The 26,008-nt window shown below is 41.2% G+C and overlaps 1 protein-coding gene across 3 annotated transcripts; it reads left to right on the forward strand.

Moving 5' to 3' along the window:
• Positions 1 to 1,523: 1,523 nt before the first annotated feature.
• On the forward strand, positions 1,524 to 25,572 carry LOC124144813 (flavin-containing monooxygenase 5-like). Of its 3 annotated transcripts, none has more exons than XM_048388862.1 (5): positions 1,524 to 1,820; positions 5,316 to 5,681; positions 5,893 to 6,450; positions 6,695 to 6,860; positions 7,767 to 8,761. In XM_048388862.1, the coding sequence occupies exons 1-5, from the start codon at positions 1,563 to 1,565 to the stop codon at positions 8,033 to 8,035; spliced, it is 1,617 nt and encodes a 538-aa protein (XP_048244819.1). In that variant the 5' UTR covers positions 1,524 to 1,562; the 3' UTR covers positions 8,036 to 8,761. The 3 variants fall into 3 exon arrangements, with proteins under 3 accessions (XP_048244819.1, XP_048244818.1, XP_046370349.2); XM_048388861.1 differs by lacking the exons at positions 5,316 to 5,681; positions 5,893 to 6,450; positions 6,695 to 6,860; positions 7,767 to 8,761 and adding exons at positions 19,881 to 20,246; positions 20,371 to 20,925; positions 21,144 to 21,309; positions 23,991 to 25,572 and having other exon boundaries at positions 1,532 to 1,820; XM_046514393.2 differs by lacking the exons at positions 1,524 to 1,820; positions 5,316 to 5,681; positions 5,893 to 6,450; positions 6,695 to 6,860; positions 7,767 to 8,761 and adding exons at positions 15,442 to 15,804; positions 19,881 to 20,246; positions 20,371 to 20,925; positions 21,144 to 21,309; positions 23,991 to 25,572.
• The last annotated feature ends 436 nt before the right edge of the window (positions 25,573 to 26,008 follow it).

Here is a 26,008-nt window from a genome sequence, read left to right on the forward strand (position 1 = left end):
GGATGTGAGTATGTCAGGGTGTGAGTATGTCAGGATGTGAGTATGTCAAGATGTGAGTATGTCAGGATGTGAGTATGTCAGGATGTGAGTATGTCAGGATATTGGTATGTCAGGATGTGAGTATGTCAGGATGTGCGTATGTCAGGGTGTGAGTATATCGGGATGTGAGTATGTCAGGATGTGAGTATGTCAGGATATTGGTATGTCAGGATGTGAGTATGTCAGGATGTGAGTATGTCAGGATGTGAGTATGTCAGATTGTGAGTTTGTCAGGATACGCGTATGTCAGGATGTGGGTATGTCAGGGTGTGAGTATATTGGGATGTGAGTATGTCAGGATGTGAGCATGTCAGGGTGTGGGTATCTCAGGATGTGAGTATGTCAGGGTGTGAGTATGTCAGGATGTGAGTATGTCAGGGTGTGTGTATCTCAGGGTGTGAGTGTATCGGGATGTGAGTATGTCAGGTTGTGAGTATGTCAGGATGTGAGTATGTCAGGGTGTGAGTATGTCAGGGTGTGAGTATGTCAGGATGTGAGTATGTCAGGGTGTGAGTATGTCAGGGTGTGAGTATGTCAGGATGTGAGTATGTCAGGATGTGAGTATGTCAGGGTGTGAATATGTCAGGATGTGAGTATGTCAGGATGTGAATATGTCAGGATGTGAGTATGTCAGGATGTGAGTATGTCAGGGTGTGGGTATCTCAGGTTGTGAATAGGTCAGGGTGTGAGTATGTCATGGTGTGAGTATGTCAGGGTGTGAATATGTCATTGTGTGAGTATGTCAGGGTGTGAGTATGTCAGGATGTGGGTATATGTTGCAATGTGAACGTTTATGTCAACGTAAGAGGTTGATCTAATTATGTCAAGGTGTCCTGGTTGTGTAAAAAAAACAAGAAAAATCAAGCTTGGGAAAATCAGTTTTTGAGGGTCTCCAAGAAGGGCCCTGAGCCTTGTTTTCAGAAAACTACACAAAAGAAGTTGTGGGAGAGGCGTTACTGGGTGAAGCAGTGCCAGCATTAAGTGTTATTTTTCTCGAGTGAGATAACGATTTTATATTTTCAGATAGATACCGTATTTCATAACTTAAAACACCATAAATGTTCCTAGAGCATGTGGAAGAAATAATGAAATCCAGTTTTAAAGATCGCATTGGTTTGTGGTTCCTTGGCACGAAGCTACACACAATAACTACGTATCTGCAGTGTCCTCAATATGTTGAATACGAGATGCTCTATGCACCAGCACACAAAGACGCGTTAGGCAGACGGCTTCAGTAATTAAGTAGAGGGGAATGGAGAGTCACAGGATATTCCCCTACTTAAAACTCATCCCTACTTTTACACTTTGACAAAATATTCTGTAGTTGAAAATATTTGAAAAATTCAAATGCTGCTTCAAGATAATGAGAGTTGACAAGCAACTCTCCATTCCTGAAAAATAATGGAGCGTTCAAACAATAGAATGACGTCACAGATGTGTTTTAAAGTCGGATATGCACAGTCACTGTTGACAGTGAGTGTGGTCGAAGTACAAGCCATACCACACCCTTGGTAAGATTCAAAATGGCGAAGCGGGTTGCGATCATTGGAGCCGGGTGTAGCGGTCTCACTGCCATCAAATGTTGTGTTGACGAAAAGCTGGAGCCGTTTTGTTATGAGCGAACTGACGAGCTCGGGGGATTATGGAATTTTACGGAAAAAGTCCGCGAGGATCAGGGATGCGTGATGAAGTCGACTGTCATCAACACCAGCAAGGAGATGATGTGTTTCAGCGACTTTCCTATACCCAAAGAGTACCCCAATTACATGCACAACACACAGGTAAACGCATTGCTTGGATCAAAATGAACCGATCACATCGAACGGGGCCCAATGGGGCGACTTTCCTATAATGGGGCGACTTTCCTATACCCAAAGAGTTCCCCAATTACGTGCATAATACGCAGGTAAACGTACTGCTTATGTCACAAGGGCCGATGTTTGTATACATGGAATGGGCTCAATTCGGGTTGCAAAATTCATTGAAAATATAATCATGGTAAAATCATCTCCACGGCAGGTGACACTGATTGCCTGATGTGTATATCTACCCTGTTCTGTGTGTATGCCAGTACATACCATACTCACTCACTCAATCTATGGAATTCACTTGACTTGATGTGCATTTGACAATATAGCACACCAACACAGTATCTGAAGCCAAGGAACATGTATGGGTGAGGCATGAGTGAGACTTCTTGAGATCTGACATGGAATATATAGAGTAGACAAACTACGTCTTCGTAACACTCCCACTATATACCACACCACGTGCACACATCTGCGCCTGACACCGACACGTGTGTGTGTGAGGCGGGTGGTTGTTCAAGAACAATATACAGTCAAGTCTCGTTAATCCGACACTCGTTAATCCGACACTCGGCTTTATCCGACACAAATGATGGGAACCGATTGATTCAGTGCTATTTAGTCCCGTTAATCCGACATTCTCGCACTCCGACTCCGACACACCTAATTTGCAACGAATTACCGAAATCACTCATTAATCAGTCTCGTTAATCCGACACAGTGATCAGCGTACTCCGTGGTCATCTGACCGCGAGTACACAACCCCTCGTTTTGACACGCACTGGCTGCAGAGATTAACTTAACAATTAACAGGAAAAGCTATTCAAACCTGTATGTACAAAGCTATACAAATGTAGTTTACAAATTGAAGCCAGATAAATGTTCATGAAGCCAGTTTAAAATACGAACAGGTATATAAAACATGGTCGACTGGTACCACCTTCGCCCCTTTCGGAAACACATTAAATGGCCTGGCCGGGCCCGTGTGCGAAATACGCATCAGTCGGAAAGCGCACGTTAAATCTCCAAAGTAAGTAAGTAAGTAAGGTATGTAAACAAGAAAGCATGGATGACTTCATTAATATTCAAAGCCTGGCTACTGATCTTGGATCGGCAAATGCGATTTGAGCAACGCCACGTGGTATTACTGTTGGACAACGCCCCATCCCATGCTAATGTCGACATAACTAATGTGAAATGTCACTTTAGAAACAGAAAACACTGACAGACTATTTTAAGTAGATGAAGCAAGTTGTTAAGACAGTAGCACTTGCATTTACACGAGGAAACGTGTGTCGTTGATCATGTGATAAATTCAGTGAGTAATGTCTCTATTGTTATGTATAAATGGGAAAATTATTATTACTTTTGCACAGTCATTAATTATAAATTAAGGAATGAATGAATAAACAACATAACAATATTAATATTTCATTTTTAATGATTTTATTACAAGGTACACACGGTTATTATCTATCGTGAAGACGTCCGATTTTCGATCACAAATCACTTAATTTCGTTAATCCGACATACTCGTTAATCCGACACAATCATGTGCAACCAACGATGTCGGATTAACGAGACTTGACTGTCCATTAATATTAAATACTCAACAACAAAAGTTCCTGTGACACCAATATTTTAGTGTATTTTTCAAACAAGTAAAAATTGGTTTTCAATGTTGTAGTACATGTATGGAACAAGTCACAGAAACGCAACAGCTACAGAAAAACATGCCGTCCATGCAAAAGTGGACTTTTATGAAGGCCCCATGCATTTCACTACCCAAGAATGGGTATAAAAACATGTGCATTAACGGAATTCTATATGCATGTTTAGCATCGTGCTGACAACAACCACTCAGAAAAACAACAAAATTACGCAATTATTCAACATTACGAAATGCCAGGCCTGTCCGAAAATGAGCGTCTGCGAGCCATTGGTTTGCTTGAAGCAGGATCGAGTCAACAGGGTGTTAATAATTCACTCACATGTAACTCCTTGTCGGAGTTACTTCCCTTATAAGCGTGCCAGACAGATAAGATCGCGGGCTCGAACCCTAGATTCTAGGGTTTGAGAACCATACCCGTCTAAGACTTGCATCAAGCTGACACGCCGTTAACTTAACAAAAGCAATACAGGCCGCTGTTCCATGTGACGTCAAACATCATTCCCTCACTTGTAATTCCTTGTCGGAGTTACTTCCCTTATAAGCTTGCCAGACAGATAAGATCGCGGGTTCGAACCCTAGATTCTAGGGTCTGAGCACCATACCCGTCTTAGACTTGCATGTAGACTTATCACACACCGTGATATAACTAACATACAGTCTAATTGATGTTAACCACAGCTTGCTCACTGACTCATTCCCCTGCCACGTCAACTGATTAGCAGGAGTGGAGATCATCAAGGATAAGGATAAGGGCGGGGCGAGGGCTTCGGTTGGCGCATGATGTGTGGCAGTTCGTTTACAAAAAATCTCAGAAAAAGATTCACTGAGAAAATTATTTCCAGATTTGTCAGCACCATACCCTTGCTCGTGGGTTTCACCGAAGTGGTAAACGTCTGAGACCTGCATCACTTCGGGCTTCCCTCCCACATTAAGCTGACACGCCGTGATATAAATGGAATACTGTTAAAAGCGGCGTTAAACCCAACTCACTCACTCACTACATGTGCACAAAGAGCCCTGAGAACTTCCTGAGTCAAGGGATACGAGAGGTGGAATCTGATTGGTCAGCCGGATTGGCGTAAAAGGGACATGACTCGAAATAAGCATTGGTAGCGTTACGATCGAGCCACGAAATTCCAGCCTCTTTCGACAAGGGCAGAAAGTTGACTTTTAAAGTCAGTTAATTACTCTGCCCCAGGGTGTTCACAACTTCTCGAGGCTGGTACAAAACACTTATTTGACTTGAAAAAAGTCGGGGGGGGGGGGGGGGGGGGGGATTATACGTCTCGTCAAGATTATTTTACTGACCCACACCCGTCAAATTGTCAAATTACCGAATTCATATCTGAGCTCACGCAATTTAATAGGTTTGTGTGTAAAATAAGTTATCATAAGAATTGCAGTTCATTTTGTAACAAACCAAAACAAAATCTTTTCAGGTGTTCGACAGGACATCATGACTAGATTATAGCTAAACGCGTCGTAAAACAATAATCACTCACTCACTCATAATCAAGAGTACGCGTCTGTCAAGCATCTTCTCACTTGATGATGACTCAGCATATTTTGCGACCCACATAACGATCTACTGATAATGCAGTACAGTAAATCCAGTACTAACGAGACCGGGGGGTCCCGCTGACTTGGTTGGTGATTCTTACAGTTTCGTATATCGATGCTCATGGTGCTTGATTATTTACAGACCGCCGTCACATAGCCGGAATATTGTTGATTGCGGCGTTAAACATCAAACATACCATATATTTCATAAATATTTTCAAGTTTTCTGACTCCAGGTATGGCAGTACTTCAAGATGTACGCAGATGCCTTCAATCTAAGCAAACACATCCAATACAACAAAGAGATCCTGTCCGTGAAGAAGTCACGTTACTACGAGCAGACCGGAAGATGGGATCTGCAGGTCAGAGATCACAAGACCGGAAGTGAGGAGAAGCAGATGTTTGACGCGGTGATGGTGTGCACCGGTCATCACGCCAGCAAGAACGTGCCGGACTTTACAGGTCAAGATGACTTCCAGGGGGAGATCCTTCACTCTCAGGACTACAAGGACTGGACCGGGTACACTGGGAAGAGGGTGGTGGTTGTCGGGATCGGCAACTCAGGCGGGGACGCAGCTGTGGAGCTGAGCAGGGTGGGGCAGGTGTGAGATGACCTGAAAGGCCTAGCCTCTATATGGCATTATTTTGTAAGATGGGACTTTGTTCATGGAGTGTCATTGTTATTCCTGGATCTATTAGTCCAGATATGTATTCAATATGTTGTCTCCAAAATATCAGAAGGTATTGTTAATAATATTGGATCATACAAATGAGTTTCTACAATGCATGAAGACCAGATTCTTGTTTCTCCAGGTGTTTCTTAGCACGAGGCGAGGTACCTGGGTGCTCAACAGAATTTCGGACAATGGTATCCCTGCCGATTTTCAACTAACAACACGTTTTACCAACAAGATTCTACACTCCTTGTCCCAAGAAACACTGAGCGGTATAATTCACAAACGCCTGAATAAACGTTTCGATCACGAGCTGTACTCCTTGAAGCCGAAACACTCGGTGTTCGCCCAACATCTTACAGTAAACGATGATATGCCCAATAGAATCGCGACTGGCCTTTTGAAGATTAAGGCTGACATGATCAAGAGGTTTACCAAGACTGGCGTGGAGTTTGTTGACGGGACGGTGGAAGATAACATAGACGTTGTCATACTGGCTACAGGGTATATATTCGGCTTCCCGTTTATTGACAAGTCTGTGATCGATGTTCAGAAGAATAAGGTCAAGATGTTCAAGTATATGTTTCCACCTGACCTGCCGAAACAGACATTGGTGGTGATTGGTTGTTTTCAACCTCTCGGCGCCATTATGCCTATTGTGGAATTGCAGTGTCGCCTAGCAACTAGAGTATTCAATGTAAGCAATTTTCTTTTTTCTGGTTATTTGTTGGGAACATTAGAGAGAGAGACACACACACACACAGAACACAGAGAGAGAGAGAGAGAGAGAGAGAGAGAGAGAGAGAGAGAGAGAGAGAGAGAGAGAGAGAGAGAGAGAGAGAGAGAGATTCCTTTTACCTCAAAATGGAAACAGAACTTTGTATATCCGTCTCGTGTGTGTATTCCATGGTGTTCCATATGCTTTGAACTCCGTCCACCAGGGCACGTGCAGTCTCCCGTCAAAGTACGAGATGTGGGCGGACATTGGGAAGAAGGAGGCGGCCATGGCGGCGAGATATGTCGAGTCCCAGCGACACACGATCCAGGTTGACTATGTCGACTTCATGGACGAACTGGCGGAACTTGTGGGATGCCGACCAGCTATAGGTGAAGACTGGGTTTTCTCCCCTTAAAAAGTTAAAAAATTTATGACACCCAGTTTTGTTTTTTCGTTGATGAACTCCGAGATCAGCAATATTCAAGCGCTTTGAGAGCAACTATAAGTGAGGACTTGGTTATACACCCTTTGAACAACACCTTCCTCAGTTGTTATATGTAACTGATTGAGTTAGTAAATGAGTATGTTTTTTGCGCCGCGTGATGCAATATTCAAGCAATATGAGGGCAGGGGACACCAGAAATCACTTCACATATTGTACCCATGTAGATCATCGAACCCGTTCCTTCGGCGTGCCAAGCCTTACCTGACCTTACCTGACCTCACCTGACCTCACCTGACCTCACCTGACCTTAACCGACCTTACCTGTCCACCTCGCGCTAATCGCCCATCGTTGATTTACTCGGAGATCAGCAATACCCATGCCTTTAAATAATCGAGTCTGATCAGGCAAACAGGTGATTGACATCATGAGTATCGATCCACGCAAATGGGAAACCAGTCATCCAAGTCACCGAGCCTTCCCACCGGGGGATGGTCGGGTAGCCTAGTGGTTAAAACGTTCGCTCGTCACGCCGAAGATCCGGGTTCGATTCCCGACATGGGTACAATGTCTGAAGCCCATTTCTGGTGTCCCCCGCCGTGATATTGCTGGAATATTGCTAAAGGCAGCGTAAAACCATACTCACTCACTCACTTCCCACCGGATCCATTTCGTCGCCTTATGAAACATCTAATAGAAGTTACGGCTACAGCTGAATTTGCCAAGTAAGAAATGATACAATTTTAATGATCCATTCCATAACCCTGTGTAGAGACACAAAACGTACGTTCCTGGTCCGCTTTTTAATCTGACCACAATGAAATAATGTTGCCTCTCTTAATTCTGTTCAAGGTCATCTTCTGTTGACCGATCGGAAACTTGGACTCAAGTGCTTCTTCGGTCCCACCACCCCCTACCAATACCGCCTGAGGGGGCCGGGCACGTGGTCGGGGGCCCGGGAGGCCATCATGACCCAGACAGATAGAATGGAGTACCCCTTTAAGACCAGACCTCTCCCTGAAGGTACAGAGACACAGTCGTCCCACAGACTCCTCACACTGGTGTTGCTGGTGCTGGTCATTGCCATCCTTTACCAACTGGTTTTTTTAAAAGAGATGTGACGAGTTTGTAGAGTGCTGTTTACTCGCTGTTGTATCATCTTATATTCACTGACAGATATTTACACTTGAGAAATTCAAGATCAGGGAAATCAATACTACCGTTGCCTTTACCCTTGACATGACCAGTGTCAAATCTTACTTCATCAGGGAAAGGGTCAGAGAAGGGGATCTCTGAACCAACTGGAATTACTGCTGAAATCTTAATCGGTTATAACACCTCTACGCCTCGACTGTGTTTTGTAATTAAAAAATGCTGCTGAAATATGTTTTCATATGCGGAATAATATTTATGAACTGCTTCCGGAATCAACAGCTTCGAGCGATTTCTCAGACTAAAACCTTCTTATGGTTGATACATCATTATACTATGATTTTGCATAATGACCTACAATTGCGTCAGTTTTTCTTGTTAAAATGCACGTTCACAATAGCCAGTGAATTCCTGGCCCAGAATCAATAGCAACAACATTATCACAATGTTTAATCAGTAAGATAAAGTTGTTGTGTGTATCGAGCCAATAGAGGGCATGTGCTGTATGTACTGTGATTAAAATGTTTATGTTATGTTGGGACGATACCACAATTTTTATGTCTTAACAGTTGCTTGCAGATATTTCATGTTATATTTTATACGAAAATCTAAAATGGAAATGTACACCAAACAAAATTTTGATATATGTTTTAATTTGTATTTGCTCAAATTTAACCACTACAATATTAGCACGTTCTAGGCATCAGCTAGACACAAGCGTGAGTGAGTGAGTGGGTTTAAAGGGGCACTGATCTAACGCAATTCCCCGGGACTGGTTGTTGCCTTTTTTCCCAGTGAGTACCCGGATATGTAGCAGAAATCTAGACTAGTTCGCGACCTCTGCTGCGCCATTCGTAAGCGCATTAGTCACTTTTATGGGTACCGGTAGTAACAAGGGGTAACACTCGCCTCAGCAGATGGTTAGAGCATAACGGTATTCTCGCACAGGAACAAAACGGATTCCGAAGTGAACGTAGCACTCAGGAACATATCTACAGTCTTCATTCAACAATCGAAAATAGAAAAATCTCCAAAAAATCAACATTTGTTTGTTTTATCGACATTTCAAAGGCCTTTGATAAAGTTAACCGTGATTGCTTATGGTACAAGCTCAACAAACTCGGAATTAAAGGAAACTTTCTAAGAGCTGTGAATTCAATGTACGCCTCAACGTGGTCTAGAGTCAGTGTCAATAATAGGTACACAAACCTATTTCCAGTCTACTCTGGTGTGCGCCAAGGGGGTGTGCTTTCCCCTACACTCTTTTCTGTGTATATCAACGATCTTGTGGATGAAATCAACTGTCTGAATTGTGGGATTAATATAAGTAATTATCAACTAAGTGTTCTGTTGTATGCAGACGACATTGCCTTAATTGCACCCGACGAAAGTTGTCTACAGAAGATGTTAAATTGTGTAAATACCTGGTGTACTAAATGGCGTATGTCTGTTAATTTGAAGAAAACACAAGTTGTCCATTTCCGGTCAAGAGGTTCCAGTATATCAGGTGTTACTTTCACTATCGGTGAAAATGAAGTGTGTTATACTCATGCATATAAATATCTTGGTGTTTGGTTTCATGAACACCTAGATCTTAATTTTACAGCCAAGGAAATAGCCAAGTCTGCTCATCGTGCCTTAGGTGTGATTGTGTGTAAATTCAAAGCCAGTGGAGGAATGGCTTACGGTGTATTTAATAAGTTATATGAAAACCTTGTGCAACCGATTCTCTCATACGGAGCTGCTGTGTGGGGCACCCGTCAGTTCAGTTGTATCAATGCTGTACAAAATCGAGCATGTAGATTCTTTCTCGGAGTGGGCTGTAAGTCACCAAACTTGTCAGTTCGAGGGGATATGGGTTGGACTTCGCCTTATACCAAGCAAAAGTTAGAAATGTTACAACTATGGTATCGTCTACAAAACTGTGACAACATTCGAGTGAGTAGTAAAGTCCATCTATGGTCACGTAATTATCGTAAATCATGGACTAATAAGGTTTTTACACTTATCAAGTCGTGGCAACTACCTATTTTAGATATATTTAATTTAACACCCCCTGACATGGACTACATAAAGACTTGGCTTATATCCAATGATTACCACGACTGGCTACGTCAGCTGTGGAACGATCGAGGGCTTATAAACGGTAACAAACTTAGAACATATAGACGCTTTAAGGGCTCGCTTAACACTGAACCATATGTTCAACTTATAATGGACCGATCTTATCGAAGTACACTCGCCAAAATACGTACAGGAACTTTACCTCTTGAAATAGAGACCGGTAGATTTTCACGACCGACTGTCCCCTTGGAAGAAAGGATATGTAAAATGTGTGACTCTAAAGCAATCGAAGATGAAATCCACTTTCTAACTGAATGTAACTTTTATTCTGATCTAAGATATGATTTATGGAATTATATTGCCTCCTTGGAGCCCTCCTTCCCGACCTTTTCTCTACTGCAACAGACCTGCTATCTAATGAATACTACATGTATAAGTAAATCCCTAGCCTCCCTTGTCTACAGAATGTACAGGCGCCGTAAACTTTATATAAACTGTTAGCTTTTATTTTTAATTACTTTTTATCCCATCCATAATGTTATGCATTGTCTTATATATGCACGTAGGTGTGTAGGCGGGTGTGTTTATGTACGTTAGTACACAGTGCCTCTCATTTATATCATCTGTTGTATTTAATGTATGTTCATACTGTATTCAGTACGACACTTGTATGGTTGTATGTGTATATGTATATGTATATATGGACTGAGGTGTGAATGGATGGATATAGGTATGGTTGTATGTGTATATGTATATGTATATATGGACTGAGGTGTGAATGGATGGATATAGGTATGGTTGTATGTGTGTATGTATATATGGATCGATATGTGTATGGATGAATATAGGTATGGATGTATGGTTGTATGTGTGTTAGTATATTTGGATTGAGGTGTGTTTAAACGGACATAGGTATGGATGGACCTGTGTATGTATAATAAGGATTGATTTATGTTTGATGGATATAGGTATGTATGTAGGTTGGTATGTTAGTATGTATGCTAGTTATACATGTAGGTTAGTATACACGATTGATGTATAAAGTTGTGTGTATATGGACGCATATGTGTATAAATGTATGACATGTATGAGAATGCCGTGAGTGTTTTGTATGAGATTGCTGCGAGTGTTCTGAATGAGATTGTTGTGAGTGTTCTGTATGAAATTGTTGTGAGTGTTCTGAATGAGATTGCTGTGAGTGTTCTGTATGAAACTGCTGTGAGTGTCCTGTATGAGATTGCTGTGAGCGTCCTGTATGCTTACCTGTTTGAATGCTTTGAGCGGGATTTTAATGCGGATGTGTGTGTGGGTGTATCGGTGTGAGTGTGGGTGTAGTAATATACAAAGTTGCAACTAATTTTCCCTTTTTTTTTCTTCTTCTTTTTTTTTTTTTTTATTTTTTTTTTATTTTTTATTTTGTTGTAGTTTTTTTTTTTTTTTTTTTTTTTTTTTTTAAATATTTTAAATGTACCATTATGTAATTAGTGTCTCGTAGGCCAACTGGCCGGGTGCTGTTTTTTAATGAAATGTTTATATGTCCATATATTTAGTACTGCAGCATGTGACACTTTAATAAAACAATTTTCTTCTTCTTCTTCTTTTTTTTTTCTCTTTTCTTAACAGTTGCTTGCAGATATTTCATGTATATTTTATACGAAAATCTAAAATGGAAATGTACACCAAACAAAATTTTGATATATGTTTTAATTTGTATTTGCTCAAATTTAACCACTACAATATTAGCACGTTCTAGGCATCAGCTAGACACAAGCGTGAGTGAGTGAGTGGGTTTAAAGGGGCACTGATCTAACGCAATTCCCCGGGACTGGTTGTTGCCTTTTTTCCCAGTGAGTACCCGGATATGTAGCAGAAATCTAGACTAGTTCGCGACCTCTGCTGCGCCATTCGTAAGCGCATTAGTCACTTTTATGGGTACCGGTAGTAACAAGGGCGCATGGTCACATTGATCAACAAAATGAAACACAGTTTTCGAGATAATAAGGAAATGTAGGTATCTTTGTGGGTAGCATCGGTAATGGTGACGATGTTTTGATAAGTCACTTACTTGGTAATTTTGAGATTTTCGCTTACACTATTTTGACTTGCAAAACAAAGTAAATATTTCACCTGAGCATTGCTTTTTTTATAGTGTGTATATTTTTTTACTGTCAAAATGTGTAACAAACGTCTAAATATTCAGTTATTTCACAAAGTGACTGAATAACATTTCCATCTGTATTATTATGATAACGAAATCCAAACATTTGATGTGTAATGTCATCACCAAGAGACTGAAAATGTTACCTTGAAAAGTACATTTCTATGTTGTTAACTTCTAATCCTACATAATAATCTGTTGTGATGTGTGTAGGCCCTTTTGATCGTCTTAATCAATCTGGACAGATTTTTTAGTCAAAATGACTGAAATATTTACTCATTTTATAAATTGCCTGAGAGAATCACATTTTACAAATTGACGGTAATATATACACGCTTACAAAGGAAAAGACCAGTGAAAACAACATCTATTGGGCATTGAAGAATTTACCAACCAAGACGTAGAGAAACAAGAACGAATCGATTCAAATGAAGGAAAACAAAATGCAAATACCATAATTACAACCTACCAAATTTATGTGTATAAATTTTAGGCAGCTTCCTTGTTCGAAGAATGTATCCGTGAATATCCACACAAAGGAACAATATCCCACTCGTCTGCAGCTGTACAAAGAAACTTATTCGATGTCACGTGTCTCTGTAACAATCAAATGTTTTAAAAGTTATATATCGTTTCGGGATATTATAACCCGTGTTCTTTTCTCAACTGATCACGTGGATTGTTTCAGGTGTCAAGTCTCAAGGGTCCGCTGAGAAAGCCCACTGACAATTATTTTCACGGTTCCTAAAAAATCCATTGAGTAATAGATAACAATGATCAATCAATCAACGTAAAAAAAAACTATTATCAGTTAACCCTTTGAACAAAGTATGTTGTTTTTACATCGGCACTTCACGCCATGATATGAGTGTATTCCCTTTGTTTTAGTAAACCTAGATATGTAAACACTCACTTTTGACATATCCACTGTGCAAGATAACAGTGATTAATCAATCAACGTATTTTCTGTTAATCCTTTGATGACTAGGAGCGATGCGTTGATTTACCAAAAAAGTAAATCAACTGATCATTCACCTCTTGCTGGTCTGCCACCTGCATATTACATAACACACATTTCACCTCACTTCAAACCTGGATTTAGATTGAATAATTACCCCCAGACACAATAAATGCCACATGGGAACCTTTGTCAGGTAATCTAAGTGGTGCTACCACTAATTGTACCTGTAATAAATTCATTCACTGAGCATTAAGTGAATGACGACAAATACACAAGTGTAGGGTTATACGAGAAAACGTGGATGTCAACAAGGGAGTAGTGATCGTATTATCGACGCAATCCGAAATCCGAAAATGCTTTCACTGCATGGATACTTTTTTTAGTATTAAACTATAACCATCTGGGGTATTTTCAAATGACGACATCCGATGAGCTCCGCCGTTCTCTTTGTCTGCTTGTTTAGGCTGAAGAAATTAATTAACATGCGCCCTTTGTCGAAATCTTTATAGATCACAGTTAACCAATCAGTGTTTATGCAAAAATGCGTAAAACAAATATTCCCTCCAGCCTCCGTCCAAGTTTATTTAGCTGTCCCTGCAGACGGTAGCCCAGTCTCTGGTCACGCTCAGTTGCGTTGCGTATCATCCGGGTACTCACGGGGTAAAAAACAATAACAAAGGCAACAACCAGTCCGGGGAATTGCGTTAGATCAGTGCCCCTTTAAACCCGCTATGAACTGTATTATATTACAGAGTGTCAGCAGCAAGTCCAAGTCATGTAGGTCAAATCGACTTGCACATCATACGATTATTTAGTCATTGTCCACTGTACTATTATGTTACAAACATCAGGGACATCATGTCAGGGAAGTAAGAAGATATATATGTTTGTTGAGATTGCATGAACTGCCGTTGCGTTGTAATATCAGATGTAAAGAAGCTATAACTGTTAACCGAATTTGTAGGATGTGTAATTCTACTAGCATTGAACATGAACTTAATTTCATATTTGATTGCGAGGTATATGTATTGTTGAGAAATAAGTACATACCGAAGTGGCATATTTCATCAAACATTTGTAAATTTCATAAAATACTGTCTTCTAATCGATACTATTGATCGGAAACTGATTTAACAATCGATTTTTGACTTTAAGTGCTTACCAATTGCAATATGTCGATTTTGTTATTTATCGTAACACCCCTAGTAAAAGCGTTCGCTCGTCATGCTGAAGACCCGGGTTCGATTCCCCACATGGGAACAATGTGTGAAGCCCATTTCTTGTGTCCCCCGCCGTGATATTGCTGGTATATTGCTAAAAGCGGCATAAAACCATACTTACACACTACTCACGCTGTGTGGGTCTGTTTATTGCGTATTTAAATCCTTAATTCTTTAGCTTGGTTGCGTTTGCCTAAAGTAAATTTTCAGTAGGTTGATCTTTGTGAGTGCGCCTTAATACAATCGGTTTGTTTATTTATCTTAGTTTATTAGTTGTTGCTTTCACGTGTGTGTTTTCCATCAAGCTCTTAAAAACATTTTGACAATTACGAGTCGGCTCCACTTTGGGTGAGACCTTACTGACTGAAACAGTCCCAGCATTAAGTGCTATTTCTCTCGGGTGAGATATCGATTTTATAATGTCACATAAATACAGTAGTTCATCTCTGAAGTACATGACAAAAGACCGGTGAAGATCCGGGATAGAATAGGTCTTCAGCAACCCATGCTTGTCGTAAGAGGCGACTTTGCTTGTGGTAAGAGGCAACTAACGGGATAGGGTGGTCAGGCTCGCTGACTTTGTTGGTGCATGTCACCGTATACCATTTGCATGAATCGATGTGCGTGCTATCAATCACTGGATCGACTGGTCCAGACTTGATTATTTACAGACCGCTGTCATATAGCTGGAATATCCTGCGTTATACAACAAACAAACAAAACATAAAATGTCACCCTAACATGTAGAAGAAATATTTAAAGTTCGCGTTGTCCAGTGGTCATAGTTAGAACGAGGTTTATATTAACTACGTATCCGCAGTGTCCTCAATACGTTAAATACAAGACGCAATATGTATCAACACACAGACAGCTTCAGTGATGAAAATCGGACGTGCACTCTACCGCGAAACTAATTTGTCATCTCAACGAAGCCCTCGGAGTTATCTGTCCTTGTGTGCTAGATCGCAGAGAGGAAACAGGTCATCAATGTCGGTTAAGCTCAACCAGTGTTGACAGTGGGACAGGTGGAATTCCAAGCGGCTTGTCGCACCAGCCATACCCTTTGAACGATTCAAAATGGCGAAGCGGGTGGCGATCATTGGAGCCGGGTGTAGCGGTCTCACTGCCATCAAATGTTGTGTTGACGAAAAGCTGGAGCCGTTTTGTTTTGAGCGAACTGACGAGCTCGGGGGATTATGGAACTTTACGGAAAAAGTCCGCGAGGATCAGGGGTGCGTGATGAAGTCGACTGTCATCAACACCAGCAAGGAGATGATGTGTTACAGCGACTTTCCTATACCTAAAGAGTTCCCCAATTTCATGTACAACACGCAGGTAACCGTAGATCATGTGGTCAATTAAGTGTTTGTTCACATCGATTGGGTCGCATATTTTATTTAAAATGTATTCATGGTAAAATCATCTCTACGACGGGTGACACTGATATTAATGTGAGGACAACAAAATTAATAAGATAACAAAAGGTGGCAAATAACAAAGGGTAGAAACTAACAAAGGAAGCCAACAGATGATTGGCCTTGATAGGTGATTAGCAATAGACAATGGACCCTTTGTTATTTTCCACCTTTTGTTATCTTATAAATGTTGTTGTCCTTACATGAACATATAAATGCTCTCTGCCTCATGGCATTCATTCACTTGATGAAGGAGTAAGCATATACTCCGAAACGTTGTGTTCCTCATAATAAATATGTTGACATCAATTTATTCTCTTCCTCGTGTTCTTTACTGTTACCTTTTTATACAAACATGGCTTAGAAGTCAACAAAACAATATGATGATAATCATCACGGTGTCTGTAGGAATTTTGTTTGAAATAACATTTTATTTTTAGATAGACACAATATTTTTATGGATAACAACTTCTTTAATACTGTATTAAAGAAGTTGTTATCCATGAAAATATTGTGTCTATCTTGTCATCCGTCAACTTCTAAGTAATGCCTATCAAACAAATTATTATTTTTAATTTTTTTTTTGTGTGTGTGTGTGTATGTTTTTTCAGTGTGGATTGGGGCATATTTTTAATGACAATTTATTTCAGTTTAATATAATGTATTAAAAACAGGCCACCCGAGGTATATCAAAGGATGGTCCCATATATATTTGTCTGGTTCAATCTGGATTACTTTCAGATTAGTGTGGTATAGCTGGGATGCTGTTAACTGCGGCATCAACCAACATTCACCCTCTTTTGATTCCCTGTCAGAGTTACTTTCCCTAAAAGCGTACCAGAAACGTATGGTCGCGGGTCCGAGCCTGGTTCCTATTGTTTGAGGACAATGCCCGTCCTTTCACCAAAACGGTGAACATCTAAGACTTGCATCGCTCTCGGCTTTCCTCCCACACCAACCTGACACACCATGATATCCCTAAAATACTGTTTAATCGGAGATAATCACGATTCGCTCACTAACTCACTACACTTTATCTCTGTCACGTCTAGGGGTACGGGTGGCCCAGTCGTCTAAGGCGCCGCGATTCACTGTGCAGAGTTGCGTCCCCTTTTCACTCCAGAAGCCGATGATTGTGGTTACGAATCCCGGTTCGCCCGAATTATGTTTCTAGGTTTGTCAGCACCATACCCGTGCTCGTGGGTTTCACCGAAGAGGTAAACGTCTGAGACCTGCATCACTTCGGGCTTTCTTCCCACATTAAGCTGACACGCCGCGTTATAACGGGAATACTGTTAAAAGCAGCGTTGAACCCAACTCACTCACTGCCACGTCTTCTGATTAGGCGGGAATTGGGATCAATATGGATTAAGATAAGGGCGGAGAAGGGGATTCGGGGCCGCATGATGTGTTGTAGTTCTCTCCTGTACATTTTTACAGTAAAAGATATTTACATACATTAAGCAGATGTATGATGTAATCTCTCAACAATTCGTTAGACACACAAATTCACTAAAACGTTATACTGCATGTAAACGACCATACTGTACCTACCGTAGCTCTCTCTTTTCCAAACTTCCATATGCTATCTAGTGACGATCATGATCAAGATGGTGTATCCCGCCGTGATATTGCTGGCATATTGCTGAACGTAAAACAATACTCACTCACTCACTCACTATAAGCATTATCTAACTTGATGACCCAGCATTTTTGCGACCCCCATAACGAGCTACTGATAACGCAATTTAGTACATGCGAAAGAGTACGAGGTTACTAACGGGGTCGAGTGGTAAGGCTCGCTGACTTGGTTGATGCATGTCATTGTATCCCAATTGCGTAGATCGATGCTCATGATGTCAATCACTAACATTGTCTGGTCTGATATATGACACCAGTCCATTCGAAAAACATTTATGATAAAATGTGTTATTCTCTACCCACCCGTCCCTAAATTTGCCCCTCCCCAGTATTTCTAAGTGTTGAAGGTCGGGGTTCGATCCCCGGTCTCGTTATACCAAAAACACGTTAAAAGATGGCACTTGTTGCTGCCCATCGCTCGTAGATAAAACAAGGACTGGTGGGCTCAGAGTCAGATTAACTGCCCAACGTTTTTACAAGTCCGGACCAGTACAAGCAGCCACACACATGTGCGTCTCTCTATTAGAGAAATAATAACGCGACGAAATCTCTCTGTCAAGAAACGTCTTTTTCAAATCAATTGTTTTGTGCCAGAATCCAACTTTTGTGCACATTCTCTGCCATTCATACTTGTATGTCAGATACAGGTGAGGTGAAATGGGGATTAACGTCGCGTCCAAGGTTATTGCACGTGTGTGTGTGTGGTTGCTTGTACTAGTCCGGACTGATGCCTATTTATAGTGCTAGCACACTGAGATACCATGCCGCAGTTTAACATGAATACCCCACTCAGACACAGTATACTGACTCCGAGCCGACCAATCCTTGTTTTAGCCCTTTAATGTCGACCGCCAGACAGGGTAACAACAAGTACCATCTTTTAACGACTTTTGGTATGACGCGGCCGGGGATCGAAGCCCTGGCCTTTTCGCTCTCCGGGCGGACGCTCTACCACTAGACCACGGAGGCGGTCCGTATGTCAGATACAGTTTCTACTTGAACATGTAATAGACCATACCATTCATCCTGGCATGCATAATATTTCTATCAACATTTAACCAGTATTTATATGTTAGACACTGTAAACACAGCATGTTCCTGTAGTCAACATATATCTCTCCCTATTGAGGTGAGGTGAGGTGAAATTGGGTTTAACGTCGCGTCCAAGGTTATTGCACTTATATAGCGACGTGCATGCACGTGTGTGTGTGTGTCTGTGTGTGTCTGTGTGTGTGTGCTTGTACTAGTCCGGACTGATGCCGATTTATAGTGCTAGCTCACTAAGATGCCATGCCGCAGTTTAATATGAATACCCTACTCAGACACAGAATACTGACTCCGGGCGGACCAGTCCTTGTTTTAGCTCCTTAATGCCGAGCGCCAGACAGGGTAACAACAAGTACCATATTATAACGTCTTTTGTTATGACGCTCTCAGGGTGGACGCTCTACCACTAGACCACGGAGGCGGTCTCTCTCCTTATTGAATACAGGTACTGTTACTTAGTGAATGTGTATAACTATACATGCATCATTCGCCAGATGTTGTTTTTATTTTATATTTATATGTACATGTATATGCATATGTCATTATGTGCCTCAAATGTCGCTGATCGCGCCCTGAGTTTAAGTTAAAGTACATTTCAGTTCAGAGCAAAGTGAGTTTATGATAATGGCCATTGTCCATGGCTAGCCCGTCCTGAAACTAAAAATTCTCCACTGCTACTGAAAATATGTCAATATATGATTAACGTTATACTAATATGTACTACATGTCGTAAGACACAACAAAGTAAGCTTTTTATTTTCTGAATTATTTCAGAATAAATTCAAAATTATCACCACAGCAGCGCATTTCAAAATGAAAAGTATTCTGGCGGATAGAGCGTTCGACCAGAGAGCAGAGGCTCGGGGAATCGATCCCAAAATACGTCATTCCAAAATACGTTAAAATATGGTACTTGTTGTTACCCTGCCTAGCGCTCGGCATTAAGGAGACAAAGAAGAGACTAGTCAGATCGGAATCAGTACAATGTATCCATGTTAAGGTGCGGCATGCTATCTAAGTTGGATAACACTACAAAACCACCTTTAGTCCGCACTAATAGAATTTGACACACAGACACACACACGCACGACTCTACATATGAGCAATTATCTTGAACGCGACGTTAAGCCCCACTTGAATCCATTGGCAAAGTCAGAGTTAAAACATTGCAATAGGTTTGTGTATAAAAGAGAAGTTATCTTGGGAATTGTAGTTCAGTTTGCTACAAACTAAAACAAAACCTGAAAGAAAACTATTCAGGTGATTGACAGAACTACATGACTCTATTGTCAAGTTTTCTGACTCCAGGTATGGCAGTACTTCAAGATGTACGCAGATGCCTTCAACCTGAGCAAACACATCCAATACAACAAAGAGATCCTGTCCGTGAAGAAGTCACGTGACTACGAGCAGACCGGAAGATGGGATCTGCAGGTCAGAGATCACAAGACCGGAAGTGAGGAGACGCAGGTGTTTGACGCGGTGATGGTGTGCACCGGTCATCACGCCAGCAAGAACGTGCCGGAATTTACAGGTCAAGATGACTTCCAGGGGAAGATCCTTCACTCTCAGGACTACAAGGACTGGACCGGGTACACTGGGAAGAGGGTGGTGGTTGTCGGGGTCGGCAACTCAGGCGGGGACGCAGCTGTGGAGCTGAGCAGGGTGGGGCAGGTGAGAGATTGATATTGATTCAATATGTTGTCTCCAAAATATGTAAAGGTACAGTCGTTAAAACATATTTGATCCCATATATGAGTTTCTACAATGCATGATGACCAGATTCTTGTTTCCCCAGGTGTTTCTTAGCACGAGGCGCGGTACCTGGGTGTTCAACAGAATTGCTGACAATGGTATCCCTGCCGATTTCCAACTAGCATCACGTTTTTTAAGAAAGATTCTACACACCTTGCCCCAAGAAACACTGAGTGGTATACTTCAAAAACAACTAAATAAACGTTTCGACCACGAGTTATACTCCTTGAAGCCTAAACACTCGGTGTTCGCCCAACATCCTACAGTAAACGATGACATGCCCAATAGAATCGCGACTGGCCGATTGAAGATTAAGGCTGACATCAAGAGGTTTACCAAGACTGGCGTGGAGTTTGTTGACGGGACGGTGGAAGATAATATAGACGTTGTCATATTGGCTACAGGGTATATATTCGGCTTCCCGTTTATTGACAAGTCTGTGATCGATGTGCAGAAGAATAAGGTCAAGATGTTCAAGTATATGTTTCCACCTGACCTGCCGAAACAGACATTGGTGGTGATTGGTTGTTTTCAACCCATCGGCGCCATTATGCCTATTGTGGAATTGCAGTGTCGCCTAGCAACCAGAGTATTCAAAGTAAGAAAAAAAATGAATTATTGGAAAAAAAATTATGTGGGAAAATGCGTCACTCATAAATTATCTGGACAAACCTGATTTTTGTCCCGTATTGTAGTGTTTCATTGTTAAGAAAACTAAGACATTTGCAACATGTTTTTTACCCCAAAATGTATATCCGGGGTTTTAATGATTGTGTATTCCATGGTATTCCATATGTCCTGTTCCCCGTCCACAAGGGCACTTGCAGTCTCCCGTCAAAATACGAGATGTGGGCGGACATTGGAAAGAAGGAGGCGGCTATGGCGGCGAAATATGTCGAGTCCCAGCGACACACAATCCAGGTCGACTACGTCGACTTCATGGACGAACTGGCGGAACTTGTAGGATGTCGACCAGCTATAGGTGAGGACTGGGTTATCTCCCTTTAGAACCACACTTCAGTTGTTATATATGTAGCTGAGCAAGTATGGTATTTTTACGCCGCATTTAGCAATATTCCAGCAATATCTCGGCAGGGGGCACAAGAAAATTGGCTTCATACATTGTACATTTGTAAGGAATCAAACCCAAGTCCCCCCCACTCCATTATCTTATAAATAGGTTAGTGATGTTGTTTCTTCCTAGTACAACACCTTACCTGGGATGTCGGGTGAAGTGAGTAAGTTGGCGAGTTCAGGAGTAAAGCGCTCGGATCAAAATTAAAATAAAGAGGTATCTACTCGACAGTGGGACTACATCAAATTTCAAAACACAGTAGGTTTATGTCCTATTTCTACCATGACATTGATGAATGCTTGATTCTGATTGGTCAAAAAGACGTTTGCTACGGAAACCGCTTTTAAATATATTAAGCCTTTTTACAAGAGACGTGCGTATGAATACATAGATAGCCTGCATATCGATTCATAAAAAATGTTCCGCCGATCGAACACCCCAATATGAACTGTAAAACTATCTAATATTTACTCTTATACACGCTTGGTCTCTAACACCAGCCAGGTCTCTGATACACGCCGAGTCAAGTACTCTCGCGAAATTAATAGACGACATAGCGTCAAATAGAGGAAATTCGGTGCACGTGGTTTGATATCGGATGTTTTGGGCGTTCTATCCCGCAACCCTGACTGCTTCGATGATGACATTAAAAGATTTACGAAGGCATGTCTTTTGCAAACAAAAGAAATGTTTATGAAACTATTAGGAAAATGTTCTATGGTGACCAGAATCGGAGCAATTTAAGCTATTTCCTCATTGAAACAACCAACAATTAAAGTAAAATAGAACATTATATTAAATTATTTTTTTTGCAAAACTTTATTCATGGCAACATGTTGTTCACAAACCTTCATAGGATTGATATTCGTTGCCATCTCCGTAAGGCTTTAGCAGAAGATGATTTGAAAGTCCATCAGTCAGAAAATACTCGTCCATTCGAAAAGCCACGAAACCAATGTCCCGACATCATTGAAGTCAAACTTGATCAAATTCATTTTAGAACACGCACAATTCAGAAAATCATACACGACCCACTTTGTCTGGGCCACGAATGTCTCATTTAATTTACATTCTGGGTTGGAATTCATGAAATCTTGAAATTGACAGGTCACACCATGCAAATAGGCCCTACCTCGTGTCAAAATGTCCGGCTCGTCTGAAGGCTAAAAAGCGTTAATGCTGAACCACATCATAGATCGGGGTTGTCATCTTGCTTCATTTAACTAGTTACAGAGAATGTAAACAAGATTGTCAGCCATTGACAGCTGTGAGGTGTGAGTAACTGTGATGTAGGTCAAGTTCTGCCACATCCAAGTTCGGGGTGGAGAGACATGTATTTTGATGTTATTATTGTTTACTGGGGGTAATTGCTAACTAACTAATAACACTTAAACATGTTAAATGTATAATATAATGTTAATTCATTAAGTTTGTTGTAGAAATATATACGTTTAGCATTTTAAGACCTTTTTGTTCAACCTGTCACCCCAACGATGGAAATGGCATGTTCGATTTCCAAGAAATGACCTCTCTCGCATAAAAGACATCGCCAGTGCAGAACGGGGTGGTAGAAATTAACACATTTGTCTTTGGACTAAGTTTTGAGTGTTTTTTTTGGGTCAACTTTTTTTTAAAAACTATGTGTTTTAAACACTTATTTTGAACTACTTAAGACTATGGTGTTTTTAATCTTGAACTTTAGTAATAATTCTTACATATATAACTACCTGTGACCACTTCTCGGAATATTCTAAGATTGCGGACCTGCGTTACTGTGTTGTTACACGTTGCAAGAGAGCACCGTTTTCAAACCGTTGGTGCCGTCATGGTAGAATGGAGATAAACCTATCTCAACTCTACAGTGGGACAATATCAAATTTTAAAACGCATTAGGTTTATCTCCTAATTGTGCCCGTGTCGTGTCGTGCCGTGCCGTGCCGTGCCGTGCTGTGCCTGACCTGACCTGACCTGACCTGACCTGACCTGACCTGACCTTAACAATCCATCTCGCCCTAATCGACCATCGCTGGAAGAAATCCATATTTGACACACATTCCTAAGATTCAAATGCCATGAATACGAAGATAAGGAATTATACCAACTAAAACAACTGACAGATTTGATTGTTTTGGATTTTTTTAACGTCGCATCGGCATTATTCCTTCTATTTCACAGCAACCTTTAAATAACCGAGTCTGGACCAGACAAACCATAAGGATCGATCCAGACCCGTGATGATCCGGGGTAGAATAGGTCTTCAGCAACCCATGCTTGTCGAAAGAGGCGACTAACGGGATCGGGTGGTCAGGCTCGCTGACTTGGTTGATGCATGTGATCGATCTCACGTGGATCGATGCTCATGATATCTATCACTGGATTGTCTGGTGCAGATTCGATTATTTACAGACCGCCGTCATATAGCTGGAATATTGCTGAGTGTGGCATTAAACAACAAACAATCCGACAACAATGAAATAATGTTTCAATTTACTTAAATGACCTTGAATATGACCTTGTTAGTTGATGAGAGTTTCATTAGAAAGAGAACACCATCTCGGATTTCCATACATCCAACAATTCTATTCTAGGTCGTCTTCTCTTGACCGACCCGAAACTTGGACTCAAGTGCTACTTCGGCCCCGCCACCCCCTACCAATACCGCCTGAGGGGGCCGGGCACGTGGCCGGGGGCCCGGGAGGCCATCATGACCCAGACAGATAGAATGGAGTACCCCTTTAAGACCAGACCTCTCCCTGAAGGCACAGAGACACAGTCGTCCCACAGACTCCTCACACTGGTGTTGCTGGTGCTGGTCATTGCCATCCTTTACCAACTTTTTAAAAGCGATGTCAGGAGTTTGTAGAGCGCTGTTTAGTGGCTGTGTGTAGTCTTACATCCAAATATTTACACTTGGGAAATCAAGATCAGGGAAATATCATTACTACCGTTTCTTCGGCCTTTTATACACGAACATGCTGCTGAATTTACCAGTAACTTTTACATTATATTTACACACTTTTGCATGTGCTGTGTGCATTTATATGCCTGTATGTCTTTGTAGCTTGCCCGTCTAACTTTTTGGGTAGCTACAAGTTCGGGAATCGTGAGGGTAAAAGCAGTCGTTGTAGAAGAAATCAGTGCCAAAATAAAACTATTAAACTTGTCAAACATTCGATGGGAAAGTAAGTCAATGGAGTTCAACCACTGGAGTACCTCATTCTGAATGAGATATCACTCGAATATGTTGTTTGGTTTAACGCCGCTTTGAACAGTATTCTAGTTATATGACGGCGTGTCAGCTTAATGTTGAAGGAAAGTCCTAAGTGATGTAGCTCTCAGACATTTACCACTGTGTTGAAACCCACGACCACGGGTGTCGTGCTGACAGAACGAGAAACAATAGAGGCGAAACGGGATTCGAACCCACGATCATAGGTTGCTGCCGTGTTCAAGGGACTTAACTCTGCACAGCGCAATCAACAACTTCGAGTGATTTCTCAGACTTGTTGACTTCCCAGATGGTTGAAACATTTCTTTTTTTGCAAAATGGCCTAGAGTTGCGTCAGTTGTACTTGTTAAAATGCACGTTCACAACGGCCAGTGAATTCCTGGCTCAGAATCAATAGTAACAACATGGCGTTATCATTATGTTTACTCAGTAAGACAAAATTGTTGTGTGTTTCAAGTCAATAGAGGACTAGTGTTGTATGTACTGTGATTCAAATGACTATGTCACGATGGGAACAACAACACAATTTTCATATTTTATCCAAGTTGCTTCAGATTTCCACTGTGATATTTTAAAGGAAAATCTGAAAAGGAAATGTACGCCAAACAAAATTTTGATCCATGTTTAAATTCGTATTTTCTCAAATCGAACCACTACCGATGGGAGTTCAAAGGTGGGGGAGGCTGTCTAGCTTTGGATACAGAAGCTGGTCACACAACAGGTGGCTTGATCCGGTGTCTGTTAATCTGTTTAGAATGTCGCCGCAGAAACCTATACCTGTGCAGAATCGAAAAAAACGCTCTGTACGTGTATTTAGATCGCGTCAGCTGTGTATTAAAACTGACAAATTACTGTCAGTGTTGTTGATTTATGTATATTCGCCTGTTAGTGGAACTCGCGCTGTGTTGTTATTGCCTAGTATTAATAAATCTTTCAGCTACCGGTTGGTTTATCTTTGTCAATGCGCCTTTATGCAATCGGTTGGTCTGTTTATTTAATTAATTTATTTTTCGATTTCATGTGAGTGTATTCAATCCCGCACTTGACAATTACGCGACGACTCCTCTGCAGTACAGTTGGGATTGACGTCATAATTAATTAACCTGGGAATTTGTTATAAAAAAACCCAAGTCATTCTTCGTGGTTTTGTAATCAAAACTCAAGAAAAATCAAGCTTGGGGAAGTCAGTTTTTTAGGGTCTCCAAGAAGGGCCCTAAGCCTTGTTTTCAGGAAACTATACAAAACAAGTTGTGGGTGAGGCGTTTCTGAGTGAAGCAGTGCCAGCATTAAGTGTTATTTTTCTCGAGTGAGATAACGAGTTTATATTGTCAGATAAATACAGTATTTCATAACTTAAAAACACCATAATGTCACCCG

The sequence above is a fragment of the Haliotis rufescens genome, unplaced genomic scaffold (assembly GCF_023055435.1).
Source record: "Haliotis rufescens isolate VD_foot unplaced genomic scaffold, xgHalRufe1.0.p SCAF_8, whole genome shotgun sequence".
Lineage (NCBI taxonomy): Eukaryota > Metazoa > Mollusca > Gastropoda > Lepetellida > Haliotidae > Haliotis > Haliotis rufescens.